At 31.2% G+C, this 15,691-nt stretch overlaps 1 protein-coding gene across 16 annotated transcripts in view; it reads left to right on the forward strand.

Annotated features, from left to right (window-relative positions):
* tcf4 (transcription factor 4) overlaps positions 1-15,691 on the forward strand; it is a 327,237-nt gene that overhangs the window by 53,795 nt on the left and 257,751 nt on the right. For all 16 annotated transcript variants that reach the window (XM_073935620.1, XM_073935630.1, XM_073935626.1 and 13 more), the window contains 2 exons: positions 7,809-7,861; positions 12,648-12,744. In XM_073935620.1, the coding sequence (XP_073791721.1) occupies positions 7,809-7,861; positions 12,648-12,744 (150 nt within the window). The remainder of the gene's footprint in view (positions 1-7,808; positions 7,862-12,647; positions 12,745-15,691) is intronic.

Here is a 15,691-nt window from a genome sequence, read left to right on the forward strand (position 1 = left end):
AATTACTTCATCCACTTGTTTGTTCATTCATTACTTCGTTTGTTCAGTCATTTGTTCATACATTTACTATTTTATTAATGCATTTACTAACTAATTAATTAGTCCATTCATGCATGTACTAATTCATTCATTCACTAATTTGTTTGTTCATTCATTTGTTCACTAATTCACTCATTCATTCATCCATCCATTTGTTTGTTCTTTTATTTGTTCATATATTTACTAATTAAACTATTTATTCATTCATTCACTCTCTAAATAGTTTTTCTTTAAATAAATTTAATTGAATTATTCTTACATTCATTTGTTCATTTGTTCATACATTTACTAATTAATGTATTCATTCACTCGTTCACTAATTTGTTCATTCATACATGTACTAATTCATTCACAAATTTCTTTGTTCTTTCATTTGCTCACTAATTCATTCATTCATCCATCGATTTGTTTATTCATTTGTTCATTCATTTATTAATTCACTAATTAGTTTGTTTGTTCATTAATTAAGTTATTCATTCATCCATTTGTTTATTCATTCATTACTTATTTTTTCAGTCATTTGTTGATACATTTACTAATTTATTTGTTCATTATCTAATTAATTAATTTGTTCATCCATGTGATCATTTATTCATTTATACATGTACTCATTTATTCATTAACTTATTCGTTTGTTCTTTTATTTGTTCACTAATTCATTCGTTCATCCAGATTCTAGTGTAATTTTGTCAATTTTGTCAAAAGTGACAACAATCCCGTGTATAATGTTACTAAATATTTGATATTCAGTTTTTACGTTCATTTGTGGTGATTAAAGAAGATTAGAATAAACAGTGTTTATCACTGAAGATGCTCGTGATTATTTATTGAACAACAACAACAACAAAAAACACCAACTACAGCTTTTTTGTTGTAAAGCTGGATTATCTGTCATGCAGATGAGGAACGTTAAACTCAAATTGCCTGGAAGACGAGGTTTCTCTTTCTCAGCCACATTATATTTGAGTGTCAACTTTTTCTTCTACATGTCTTTGAGCAGTAAACCTTTGAGTTAATAATAGCGATGCAGTAAGAGTTTACAGGAATGTGCTCATATTACAGGTTGAGATGTTTTATGTTCATATTAGTATCTCTAAATGCAAATATTTGCTAATGGACTATTTACAAAGTCATTTTCAGTTAGAAATTGATTTCTAAATGTACGGTTTTTATGTAGTTATTTAGCAGACGGCAAACAAGTGAGGATAATAGAAGCACTTCAGCTCATTAGAAACCATGTGAATGGATTTCAGCGTGCATGCGTGTGTGTGTGTGTGTGTGTGTGTGTGTGTGTGTGTGTGTGTGTGTGTGTGTGTGTGTGTGTGTGTGTGTGTGTGTGTGTGTTTGATTAATTATTTTTTAGCAGACAATGAGGAAAGCATTTATTTATTTATTAACTTCATTCATTCATTAATTTGTTTATTTGTCTTTTTATTATTTATTTATTTATTTTCTTTATTTATCAGACAATGAGGAAATCATTAATTAATATATTCACTTTTTTATTCGTTTATTTGTTTATTTATTCATTAATTCATCTATTTTATTTTTTTGTTCATTAGACAATTAGAAACACATAAATGTATTTTAATTGATTAATTAGTTTTTATTTATTTATTTATCAGGCAATGATGAAAACATTAATTTATTTATTGTTCATTCATTCATTCAATATTTATCAGACAAGTAGAAAACATATTTTTTAGTCATTCATTCATTCATTCATTCATTCATGTATTTATTTATTGCTTTTATTTATTTATCAGACGATCATGAAAATGTTGTTATTTATTTTTTATTTGTTTATTCATTCATTCATTCATTTTTTATTTATTAATTCACCCATTCATTTATTTATTAATTTATCAGACAATGAGGAAAACATTAATTAATAAACTTGTTTATTCATTCACTTATTTATTTGTTTATTTAATTATTTATTGCTTTTATTTATCTATTTATTTATTTATTTATTTATCAGACAGCGATTAAAAACTTTAAATCATTCATTCATTCATTTATTCATTTGTTCATTCATTGATTTATTAATTCATCCATTCATTTATTATATCAGACAATGAGGAAAACATTAAATCATTCATTCATTTGCTTATTTATTTATTCATTTATTTATTCATTTATTCATTCCTTCATTTATGTATTCATTTTTTTATCAGACAATGAGTTAATTCATTCATTCGTTTATTGATTTTATTTTTTTATTTATCAGACAAGGAGGAAAACATTAATTAATTCATTCAATCAATCATTCATTCGTTTATGTATTTATTTATTTATTTATTTTTATCAGACAATGAGGAAAACTTTAATTAGTTTATTCATTAATTCATTAATTTATTTATTGCTTTTATTTATTTTTTTATCAGACAATGAGGAAAACTTTAATTAATTATTTCATTTATTTATTTATTATTCATTCTTTAATTCATTTAATTTTGATTTTATTAGAAATATTTATTTATAAGTCAGACAAACAGGAATAAAGGAATAACCAGTACATAATTAAATATTTAAAAAAATATGTACGAAAAAGTCTGGACAGTCACTCCATGATTTTAGTACATTGAAATGGAATAAAATGACCGTAAACAATTTCATCTGAATATTCAATATCACTACCTTAAAATTCCACAACCATTCACTGTTTTTAAATGCGCTGAACACGTAATAATCAAACAAATAACTCTTTAAACAGTGTGTTACTTGCTATTTCTTTGTAGTTATTTGTCAAATCGACTAGCAATGTCTGTGTGTACAACTTCAGAAAATGTGGTTTTGTCGTCTTAGATGCCTGTGAGATTGCTGGAGTGTGTTTCTCTGAAGAATCCGGAGACTTTGACTAATCAGTTCACACATTAATGAGCTCATTTGTGATTTTATCTTTACTGCGGTTTTATCACAGTAATGCTGCCAGTTTGATGTAGAAACCAGTTATTTCAGTCCTTGACTGAAACACACACACACACACACACACACACACACACACACACACACACACACACACACACACACACACACACACACACACACACACACTTCATCTCTCTTTTCATATTTCTCTTTTTCATCACTCCTCCCCCAATCCGTCCGTCCAGATGGAGCTCCAGTGTGTGTGTGTGTGTGTGTGTGTGTGTGTGTGTTAGATGAGTCTATTGGCCATTGGCTGTGAGACCTCAGGTGCTAGGAGAGGTTTGAGAGGTGAAAGGTGTGTGTATATGTGTGCGTGCGTGCGTGTGTGTGTGTGAGTGTGTGTGTGTGGGAATGTGTGGGCAGTAGCTGATAAGCGGAAAGATTCAGAGTAATAAATTACAGTGAGAGTTACAGAGAGTCTGATAAATTATGGATGTGTGTGTGTGCGTGTGTGTGTGTGTGTTCGCACTCAGATAAACTCATTATGTCTCACCTGAGCAGGCTCTCGAAGCGAAGCCCTTCGAAGTGAAGGACTGGAGACAGGAAATGATGTCAAATGTGTTTCCTGTAGGGCTGTATGTGATGAGATGTTTGGTCAGGAATGTGTTCTGGTCATATTTATATTAAATTAATGAACATGTTTCGGCATGTATCTAACACAGTACTCAGATGCTCTCTTGTCTTGTCTGGTTTCTCATTTTAGTGCGGAATTGTTTTATAGTTACTTAAGAAAACTAAATTTATTCATTCATTCGCCAATTAATTCATAGTTTCATTCATCAGTTTATTGTTTCATGCATTCGTTTATTCATTCATTCATCTAAACATTCATTGATTTTAATTTAATTCATTCATTCTTCCATTTATACATGCATACATTCATTAACAATCCGTTTATTAGTTCAAATAATTCATTTACCCATTCATTAATTAGCTCAAATCATTCAATTATTCATTCATGTTTTCATTCATACTTTTATTCATTCATTCACAAATTAATTCATTGATCAGTTCATTCATTCATTCATTCATTCATTCATTCATTCTCAATTTGTTTGTTAGTTCATTTATTCATTTACCCATTTATTTATTAGCTCAAATCATTTATTCATTCATTCATTCATTCATTCATTCATTCATTCATTCATTCACAATTTGTTTGTTAGTTCATTTATTCATTTACCCATTTATTAATTAGCTCAAATCATTCATTCATTCATTCATTCATTCATTCATTCATTCATTCATTCATTCATTCATTCATTCATTTACCAATTAATTCAGTTTCATTTATTAGTTAATTTACCCATTCATTCATTTAACCATTCATTAATTTGCTCAATTCTTTCCTTCATTCATACGTTCATGTGTTTATTTGTTCATTTAATTACTTATTCATTTATTAACTTCATTCATTCATTCATTCATTCATTCATTCATTCATTCATATGTCTATATCCTCCATTTGTTCAACTGTTCATTCATTTATTTGTTCATTCTTTTATTTATGAGTTTCATTCATTTACTTGTCTGTTTGTATATCCGTTCAGTTATTTGTTCATTTATTCATTTAATTGTTCATTAATTTGTGTTTATTTATTCTTTCATTCATTCATCTATGTGTGTTTTGATTGATTGATTGATTGATTTGTTTATTTGGTTATTTAATAATTCATTCATTTATTTATTCATAAATGCATTCATTTATCCATTTGTTCATTCTTTTATTCATTCACTGGTTCAATCATTAGTTTACTAGTTCATTAATTAATCAATTTATTTATTTAATAGTTTATTCGTTCATCCATGCATTCATTCATTCGTTAATTTAATGCTTCATTTAAGAGTTCAATTATTTATTCATTCATGCATTCATTCGTCAATTTGTTCATTCTTTCTATTAATTCATATAATAGTTAATTCGTTTATTAATTCATTCATATATGAATGTAATGTTTCATGCATTCATTAATTCATTCATTAATTAATCCATTCATTCATTCAGTCTTTAGTTGTTTAGCTGAGATGTGTGGTCTTCATGATGTTCAGCTGTCAGTGTTCACTTTGAGCATCTCCAGAAAGAGAGGCAGTTTCTGCATCAGCGTTTGATGAAGCTCTTGCTGTGTGTGTGTGTGTGTGTGTGTGTTGTGTGTTCGGCAGTGGGCGATTCAATAAAGGAGAAACAATGTAAAGACACAAGTTAATTACTGTCGTTATTAACTGTAGACTGGTGTATTGTCATTAGGTTTAGAACTGTAAAACGCCTCTGCTGTATGCAAACATCACATTTATGTTACCTTTGTGAATGAGGCATTGTGGGAAACGTGTGACAGGAACAGAATGACCGCCTGATGCTGTTTTTATTGAAGACACTCATGTAGGGCTGTGCAACATGATGATATGAATATAAAGTCTGTCGTTTTATATTATGCTCTGTCATATATTTTTTGGTGTCACAAATGCATTATTTACAATAATACTTAATTTAATACATCATTTATATGAGAGCAAACTTATTACAGGGATGCCGACAGAAACGGGAAGAACAGCTTTGTGTCACGATCACCATTGATCTAGCACAGTGATTCTCAAACTTTTTCACCAAGTACCACCTCAGAAATAAATTCTCCAAGTACCACCACACTGAAAAAAGTGTTGCATGCAGAACTGTTGCAAACAATTTATTTGTGTTGAATTTAAACAAACAAATTAAGTTTAATAATGTTCAACTTAATTTGTTTGTTTAAATTCAACACAAATAAATTGTTAAGAAACACTTAACGTAAAAAATTGAGTAAATCTAAGGAATCATCTTTGAATATTTTTTTTCAGTGCATAATGAGCAGTATTGAAATAAAGTATGGTAGTGTAGTTGGCTAAATTAAATTAATTAATTAATTAATTAAATTAAATTAATCGGCTACAGCCTTGCACACTTCGTAAAGAGGCAGTCATGTTCATTCTACAAAATTATATTCCCTACAAAATATGAATCTGATCAGTGGGTTCTTGTCACGTGACTCGCGGTGCGGCATTCTGAAAAGTTAGGATGTTTTTAACTGGGGACGCCTGGAATACACAAGCGCGTCATGCTGCAGTTCGCACTCATTTTGCTAGCCTATGGGTTACATTTTGGCACTCAAGTAACCAAAATGTTCATGTGAATATGGTCATTTTTCAAAATAAAAGATTTTTCAAAATAAATAATCGTTCAGGCTCAGACTATAAATAAAACGGAAACAAATAAGGATTTTTTTGTGTGGTCCAGTTCCAATTGGTCTATAGACCAGTGCCGGTCTGCGGCCTGAGGATTGGGGACCACTGCTCTAGCACGTATCTGCTCTGCAAGCACCACACACCTCTTTCTCTAGTTCTGCATGAATTGATTTTTAGCAGCTGATGACGCAATGCACTAAAGTAAACAATCTATGCACAGCGCATCACAATGGTGTTACCGCACGCATCAAATTATTAAAATTGTATTAATTTTTTCATTACTCATTGATTCCTCCGCGTACCACTAGAAGCCCACGTTCCACTAGCGGTACACATACCATAGTTTGAGAACCACTGTTTTAGCATTTGCAGATCGCTGAAGAACTACAAATATGGCGCTTTAATGAACTACAGATCCCGTCATGTACTTCACTCACACACCTGGCCCTGATTTCTCCTGATTACAAATACACACATCCGAAGCTGTTCAAGACTAATCAAATGGACTATAAAGACAGCACACACACATTGTTGCTGAGTCTTGTTTACTATAAGTGAGCATTTCCCTGCATTTTTCTTTGTCTTGCCTTTCGTGTTTTTTGGACCCTTCTTTGTTTTACTGTTGTGTTGTTTTGCCGCCTGTCCTGACCGATCGCCTGTATTATTATTTTTTTTGGATTACTCTTTTTGGTTACCCATGTTGTATCGTTTGCAACTGACCAACTCGTTTTTTGTGATCTATTTGGTCCTACACCCACACATTCGTTCCGAGCAGGGTTAAATCCCTCTACTAATAATGACCACCGTATTAACCTTTGGTTTAAGTTGGCCATGCGCTGTAGAAAAACCAAAGGGTCTGTGAAAAAAAATAAAAAATAATACTGTGAAAAACTCCTGAATCTATTAAACATCATTTGGGAAATATTTTGAAAAGTAAAATAATAATAATAATAATAATAATAATTCCTTACATTTATATAGCGCTTTTCTGGGCGCTCAAAGCGCTTTACACACAATGCGAGAGGGAATCTCCTCATCCACCACCAGTGTGCAGCATCCACCTGGATGAAGCTACGGCAGCCATTTTGCACCAGACCGCACACCACACACCAGCTGATTGGAATATGGGGATGGTTAGGAGGCCATGATGGACATAGGTCAGTGGGCAGATTTGGCCAGGATGCCGGGGTTAAACCCCTACTCTTTTTCGAAGGACATCCTGGGATTCTTAACGACCACAGAGAGTCGGGATCTCGGTTTAACGTCTCATCCGAAAGACGGCGCTCACTGAGCAGTATAGAGTCCCTGTCACTATACTAGGGGATTTAGAACCCACACAGACTGCAGGTTGATCGCCCCCTGCTGGCCTCACTAACACCACTTCCGGCAGCAACCTAGCTGGTCTCCCATCCAGGTACTGACCAGGCGCAGCCCTGCTTAGCTTCAGTGGGCGACCATGTGAGAGTTGCAGAGAGCTAGCTGCCGGCTAGCTTAGGATGATTAATTGAATTTACAGCATTGATGTAAAACTTGGATGATATGAGATTTTTGATGCTGCTCTTGTGATTGTAAATCACATTAAATGAAATTAAATGTGGGCTTTTGTGTGTTGTTCTCTGCAGATCTGGAGGAAAGAGCCGGTACGTCTTGGGGGAATGGAGTCCGGGCCACAAAGGTGAGGATTTACTTGTGTAGAAATGCTTTGATTTTGTTTTTTAAACTTGTGAAACATGGATGCCACACCGACAAAATAGTTCTGTCTTGAGTCTGGTGTGTCTGTGTTCATGTATTTGTTGTGTCATGTGATGTTCCATCTGCTTCTGTGTTTGTCATGTGATTCTTTTGTTCAGTTTTCCCGCCATGCAATACTCTCAGTAGTTCCACCTGTGTCAAGCTCCTGTTTGTAATCTGTTCAATCATGTCTTGTGCATATACACCCCTGAGTTTTAGTTCTTTGTCTGGTATTGTCACAACTCCCCGTCTTGCTTGCGGTTTGATCTTCCACTGCCTGTTGTGAGTTTTTTTTTGTAAAATAAATATGTGTTTTTATTTAATATAACCTGAGATCTGTGCACTTGTGAGTGAGCCCACTGTGACAAATTCATTGAATTTACTCAATTTTTTTTAAGGTAAGTGGTTGTAAACAATTGATATGGGCTGAATTTACATTTACATTCAAATTCAGCCCAAATAAATTGTATGCAACCACTTAACCCAATGTATCTTTATTTCAGTGTGTGGCTCTCGACACTAGTGAGCTGTCTTTGCTGTAGGGTGCCTAGATAGGCAGCTGACTTGTAAAACACAAAAAGATTGAAGGAAAACGTTGCTGTAAAATCTGTGAATTTCAATAAATATTAGATTCTTCATTCATTCATTCATTGTCGGCTTAGTCCCTTTATTAATCCAGGGTCGCCACAGTGGAATGAACCGCCAACTTATCCAGCACATTTTTACGCAGTGGATGCCCTTCCAGCCGCAACCAATCTCTGGGAAACATCCACACACTTATTCATGCACACACTCATACACTACGGACAATTTAGCCTACCCAATTCCCCTGTACCGCATGTCTTTGGACGGTGGGGGAAACCGGAGCACCCGGAGGAAACCCACAGGAACGCAGGGAGAACATGCAAACTCCACACAGAAACGCCAACTGAGCCAAACCGAGGTTCGAACCAGCAACTTTCTTGCTGTGAGGCGACAGCACTACCTACTGTGCCACTGCGTCGCTAATATTAAATTAGTAATGAGTAATTGATTAATTTGCAATTTTAATATTTACAATAATGTTTTAATTTAATTATTAATAATTATTGTTTATAATATGTACTATCAATTTGTAATTAAAAAAAATAAATGTTAATTTATTTAAAAAACTTGAACTACTGAAAGATATTGAGCTAAACTGAACTGAACTTAAACACTAAAAACTGAACTACCCTGATCCAGTTACTATGACCATTTATGTGAAGCTGCTTTGACACAATCGACATTGTAAAAGCGCAACACAAATAAAGCTGAATTCAATAATAATCAGATTTTCTAAAGTTTAATTTATATATTGTTTTTATTCTAAATTTATATTTTATTATTAATTATTATTTACTGTCAATTTGTAAAAAAAAAATACAAACATTTTGTTTCTTTGTCTACATGAAAACTAAAGTGTTTAGGAAAAATATAATATGATGATAATAAAATAAATATTAGTCCTTGCATTATTAAACATTAGCAGAAGATATTTATTTTTTTATTTTAATTTATAATAATGTGAATATACAGTCTTCACTTAGATTTTTATATCTATAATATAATATAATATGACATTTGTTTTATTTTACAGTTACTGATTAGGTATTTAATTTATGTAGATTTGTATTTGATATTAATTAAATTTTATTGTTTTAAACTGATGATTTCTTATATTATTTTAATTGTAATGAATTGTTATAAGCACATGTGTTTGCCATTTTAATTGATAATATTTAATTTCAAGTAAATTTCATTTGATTAATTATGACCAAAAATATAACCAACATGTTTTAAAGTTATCACAATTTTTTTTTTCAATTTATAAGTAAAATAAGATTTTAACCATAGGACATGTGCTGCTGATGATGTGACAATAAAAGTGATTTGATATGGAAAAATAAAAAAATTATATTAATATAAAAAATAATAGTTTGCTTATTAAACAGCAGGAAATATTTCTGTGTGTGTGCGCACTGCTGTCTTCTGGTCAGCTGGTGTCGTCTAGAGGTCAAAGGTCACAGTGATCGGTTCTCATCTGCCATCAGCACATTTAACCATCAGAGGTCAATGAAGGATGTGCTTACAGGGCACTTTCACGCGCACACACACACGCACACACACACACACACACACACACCATGCAAATGAGTCAAATTCATATTTTGTTTGTCACATACACAGTCATATATACACAGAGATAAAGAGAATAATAAATAAAATAATAAGTAATATAAATATTATAAATATGTATATATATATGTAATAAAAATAAAGCATCTATAATTAATTCTTAATCTACAGGGTTTGCTTTGTTTTTGTTTTTGTAGTATTATTGTTATATTTATGAAGTAATTATGAAGCATGCTGGACTGTCTTATAATTACTTGTAAGTAATTTGTGTCTGTTTATGTTTGTTGTGTCATGATTCTACTGTCCTAATTTAATAGCCTCTGACGGGATTAATAAATTTGTTAAACTAAATTAAAACTAAGTTAAAACTAAAACTAAACTAAAATAAACTAAAATTTAAACTTGAACTAAACCTAAATTAAAATGTAACCTTAAACTAAACTAAATTATAACTTAAACTAACTTAAACTAAACTGAAATAAAACTTAAACTAAATAAAACTAAACTAAACTAACTTAAACGAAACTAAACACACTAAACTAAACTAATAACTTTAATTAACTAACGGCAGAGTCACTCGTTGTCTTAAAGAAACGACTAAAACTCAACTATTTAGTCTCCACTTTCCTTACTAATCTGCAATTCCCTCTCGGGCTCCTCCACTAACTACTGCTACTACAAAAAAATAAATAAATAAAAAAAAATACTAATGTTTTGCTTCTTACACTTTCTGTACACACCTGAAACTTGCCTACAGCACTTATTCATTGTTGCTCTTAAAGTTGTGTAAATTGTTTTCTTGTCCTCATTTGTAAGTCGCTTTGGATAAAAGCATCTGCTGAATGACTAAATGTAAATGTAAATTAAAACTTAAACTAAAACTAAACCTAAACTCAAATTTAAACGAAACTTAAGCTTCAATTAAAACTAAAACTTAAACTAATGTAAACTAAACTAAAACTTAAACTAAAAATAAACTTAAAGTTAAACTAAAACTTTACTTAATCTTCACTTAACTTAAACTTTAACTAAAGCAATAATTTAAACTTAAACTTAAACTTAAACTAAACTCAAACCAAGATTTAACTAAAACTTAAACTAAAACTTAAATTAAAACTTAAACTAAACTCAAAGTAAGATTTAACTAAAACCTAAACTAAATTAAAACTAAAACTAAAACTTAAGCTTAAACTAAACTAAACTAAACTAAAAATTTTAATTAATTCATTTTCTTGTCGGCTTAGTCCCTTTATTAATCTGGGGTTGTCACAGCGGAATGAACCGCCAACTTGTCTAGTAAGTTTTTACGCAGCGGATGCCCTTCCAACCGCAACCAATCTCTGGGAAACATCCACACACACACATTCACACACACACTCATACAATACGGACAATTTAGCCTACTCAATTCCCCTGTACCGCATGTCTTTGGACTGTGGGGGAAACCGGAGCACCCGGAGGAAACCCATGCAAAGGCAGGGAGAACATGCAAACTCCACACAGAAACACCAACTGAGCCGAGGATCGAACCAGCAACCTTCTTGCTGTGAGGCGACAGCACTACCTACTGCGCCACTGCCTCGCCTTAAAACTTTAAGTTAAAATAAACTAATCTACAGTAAGCTAAACTTAAACTTAAACTAAAAATTTAAAACGTAAGCTTAAACTTAAACTAAACTTAAACTAAAACTTTAAACTAAACTAAACTTAAACTAAACTAAGTTAAACTAAACTTAAATTTATATTAAATTAAACTAAAGTAAACTACACTAAAACCCGAACTAAAACTTAAAATAAACTAAAGTAAACTTAAACTTTAAAACTTAAACTGAACCTAAACCATGCTAAACTAAAACTAAACCATTTTAATGGCTTGTTTGTTACTTGCCTTTTTTCATTCTGTTTTTATTTTTATTTTTATTTGATGTTGATTTAAAAAGTTTAATTTAATTTAATTTAATTCGATTTCAAGTAAAAAAAATAATTTTGTTAAATTAGACTTCATTTGTAATTTAATTTTATTTAATTAGATTTCATTTAAAACATAATTGAATTTATTTTTTATTTAATTTAATTGTCGGACAGACACGTATGTATATCATCCACTGTCATTATTATTTGTGCCATTAATCATTGTAGATTTTTATATCTACTTTAGAATAATATAATATAATATAATATAATATAATATAATATAATATAATATAATATAATATAATATAATATAATATAATATAATTCATAACAATGTTTTTATTTTACAGTTTTTATTATGGTCTTTAATTTCATTAGATTTTTATTTGATATTAACTTTATTTAATTAATTTTTGAATTCATGTTCAGGCATAATATAACATACATTTAAGCATATTCCTTATTTACTAATTTATTTACAAAATTAAATGGTTAGTTTAATTTATTTTAATAAATGAGCATTTGTATTAACATAAAATTCCATTTATGTATATATTTTTATCAATATATTGTGTCTTTTTAAATGTATGATGTATATTTTTAATTACAATTTTGAATAACAATCATGTATATTAAATTAATTCTGTTGACCTTTGCAGAACTATGCTGACGGCTCTCAGTACAGTCACATGACCGGTCGGGACCTGGGGTCACATGACAGCATCTCTCCACCCTATTCTAATGCCAGGCTAGCAGGTAAGAGTTCTGCCGCTGAGCATCATGGGATATGTAGTTCTTCTGTGCACTGTTGCATTGGCTGTCAATTGGAATGACCAGAGCGATTCATTTGGATGAATCATTTTATCTAAACGACTCATTTAAACTTGGAATCGATAATCAGTGAGCAGAAAATGAATATGTGATGAGTTTAGTTTGTCAGTGAAGTGTTTAATTATGAATATGTCTCTGATGTTGGTTTTATTGTCCAGTGAATCGCAGCGGATTTGTTCGTTTTGCTGTAATGTGATTCCGTTAATCGCCTTCAGACTCATTAAGCTTGATTTTGACCGTCAAAACTGTCTTTTTGATGAACACAGAGTTCAGATTAGCTGGGTATAACATTAGAAAGCTGGATGCTAATGAGTGGGAGGGGCCTCTTGTTCTAGAGTGCGATTGATTAGATGGGATTTGCATACGCCCCTGAGTGCATGCTGATGTCATCGGTTGTGTATGCAGAGACAGAGTGGGCTTTTTAAAGGGGTTTCTTTCCCGTTTTTTGTCCTCTGAGTTCCTTTTTAGTTTCCTTGTGGAGCTCTGAGCGGATGATGAGATCACTTCCTGTGTCTGGATTCATTCTTCAGGAGAAACTGATATTCGGGATGTGGTCATAAAATTATCTTTACATTTTTTTTAAAAATGTGTTCATAGTTGCAACTTTTATTTATGGTATATGGTGAATAGAAGATGCATTGTGCTATTAGGTTACACCAACACACCGTAAACGTAAATTTAAAAGTTTACTTTTCCTTGAAAATAATATTTAATATTAAGTAATGCAAAAAAATATTAAATATTAATTTATTTATTTATCAAATATTTATGTATATTGTATATTTTAATTAATTAATTAATCAATCAATTAACTGATTGAAATAAATAGTGAAATTATTTAAATTAAAGTTCATTAATTATTAATTTAATTATTTTATTTAGTTTAGTGTTTTATTTTTTGTTTTTGTTTTATTTTTATTTATTTTATTTGATCTATTTTTTTATTGAATTTTTTTTTGTTTTATTTTTTTATTAAACAAGACTAAACTGATGAAGGTTACTTAATGCAAAACACACGGAAAACATTATATTAGACACAGATATTACTATCATTCGTATCAGGGGTGTAACGGATCTGAAATCTCACAGTTCAGATCACATCATTGTTTATGAGGCACAGATCGATCAATTTTTGTATCAGCAAAAAGGGGAAGAGATGAATGTAACAGGCTTTCCATTAATCACAGCAGTAGCATACTGCAAGACACTTTGTTTTAGCAAACATATTTTATTTTAGTTTAACAATATATTTTATTTATTCATTATTTTATTTTATTTTATTCCTCACATAGACATTTTATTTACTTAACCAACAGGACAAAAAAAAGTTTCATCCTTTTTTTCAGCCTTCTCATTTCTTTTTATTTGAAATATTATATAATAGTATTGCCTATTAATTAGCATTAAATAATTATTTATTATTAAGTAATTAAGTAATAAGTAATTTTAAACAGAATTAGGTAATTTTTTATCACATGACTTTCAGCTTTCATCTTTCGTATTTACAGCAAATTATTAATTACAAAATGCCTCACATTTAAACAATAGTGACAATAGAGTATAGTAAAAAATATTTTTAATGTTATAGAAATATTTGTATATTTATATTGGTTATTTAAATATTTACATATATATATATATATATATATATATATATATATATATATATATATATATATATATATATATATATATATATATATAATTATTATTATTATTATTATTATTATTATTATTATTATTATTATTAATATTATTAGCCCGCCTGTTTATTTTTTCCCCAATTTCTGTTTAAAAGAGAGAAGATTTCTTTATTAAAAAAAAAGTTACACCTTCAGTACACCCTACTAGAACCAGTTTGGATCCCTTTTTTCTTCAGAACTGCCTTGATTCTTCATGGCGTAGATTCAACAAGGTACTGGAAATATTCCTCAGAGATTTTGCTCCATATTGACATGATAGCATCACACAGCTGCTGCAGATTGAGCTCTGGTGACTGTGGAGGCCATTTGAGTACAGTGAACTCATCGTCATGTTCAAGAAACCAGTCTGAGATGATTCACGCTTTATGACATGCTGCGTTATCCTGCTGGAAGTAGCCATCAGAAGATGGAGACACTGTGCTCAGAAAGGGATGGACAAGGTCAACCATGCCACGTTCAAATGCGACTAAATCGCCTTTCTTCCTCATTCTGATGCCGCTTTGAACGGCAGCAGATCGTCTTGATCATGTCTACATGCCTAAATGCATTGAGCTGCTGCCATGTGATTGGCTGATTAGAAATTTGTGTTAACAAACAGTTGCACAGGTGTACCTAATAAAGTGGCCGGTGAGTGTATATTCCGTTTATATCTCTAAAATGTATTTATTAGTTGCTCATTTTTCCTACAGGTTATGTCTTTCATTTCTTCTAGAGCAATCTGTTCTGGATTTGTCTTGGAGAGGTTTTTATTTTTTTACTCGTTCTTGCAAGTGGAAATAATTATTTAAAATGATTTACTGTGACCCGTGAGAGACGTGCATGCTGAGCGCAGTGCGTGTGTGTGTGTGTGTGTGTGGTAATGGACGCAATCAAAACATTGGCTGAAGTCTATAATAACAGCGAGGTGTTTAATAAAGACTAATCACAGTGGAATACACTCACTTTTAGGATGTTTGCTGGCGATGGAGGGTGTGTGAGCAGGTGCAGTCCACACACACACACACACACACACACACATACACACACACACACACTGCTGTCATGTACCTGCTAAATGAAGCACACAGAAGTTCCAGACTGTAAGCAGGTTTGGTGTGAGTTAAGAAGCTCTCGCTCGCCTCTTGTTGTCTCCTGCAAGCAGTTTTCCCCACACAAATACTTTATTGCTG

The sequence above is a fragment of the Danio rerio genome, chromosome 21 (genome assembly GCF_049306965.1).
Source record: "Danio rerio strain Tuebingen ecotype United States chromosome 21, GRCz12tu, whole genome shotgun sequence".
NCBI classification, from domain to species: Eukaryota; Metazoa; Chordata; class Actinopteri; order Cypriniformes; family Danionidae; genus Danio; species Danio rerio.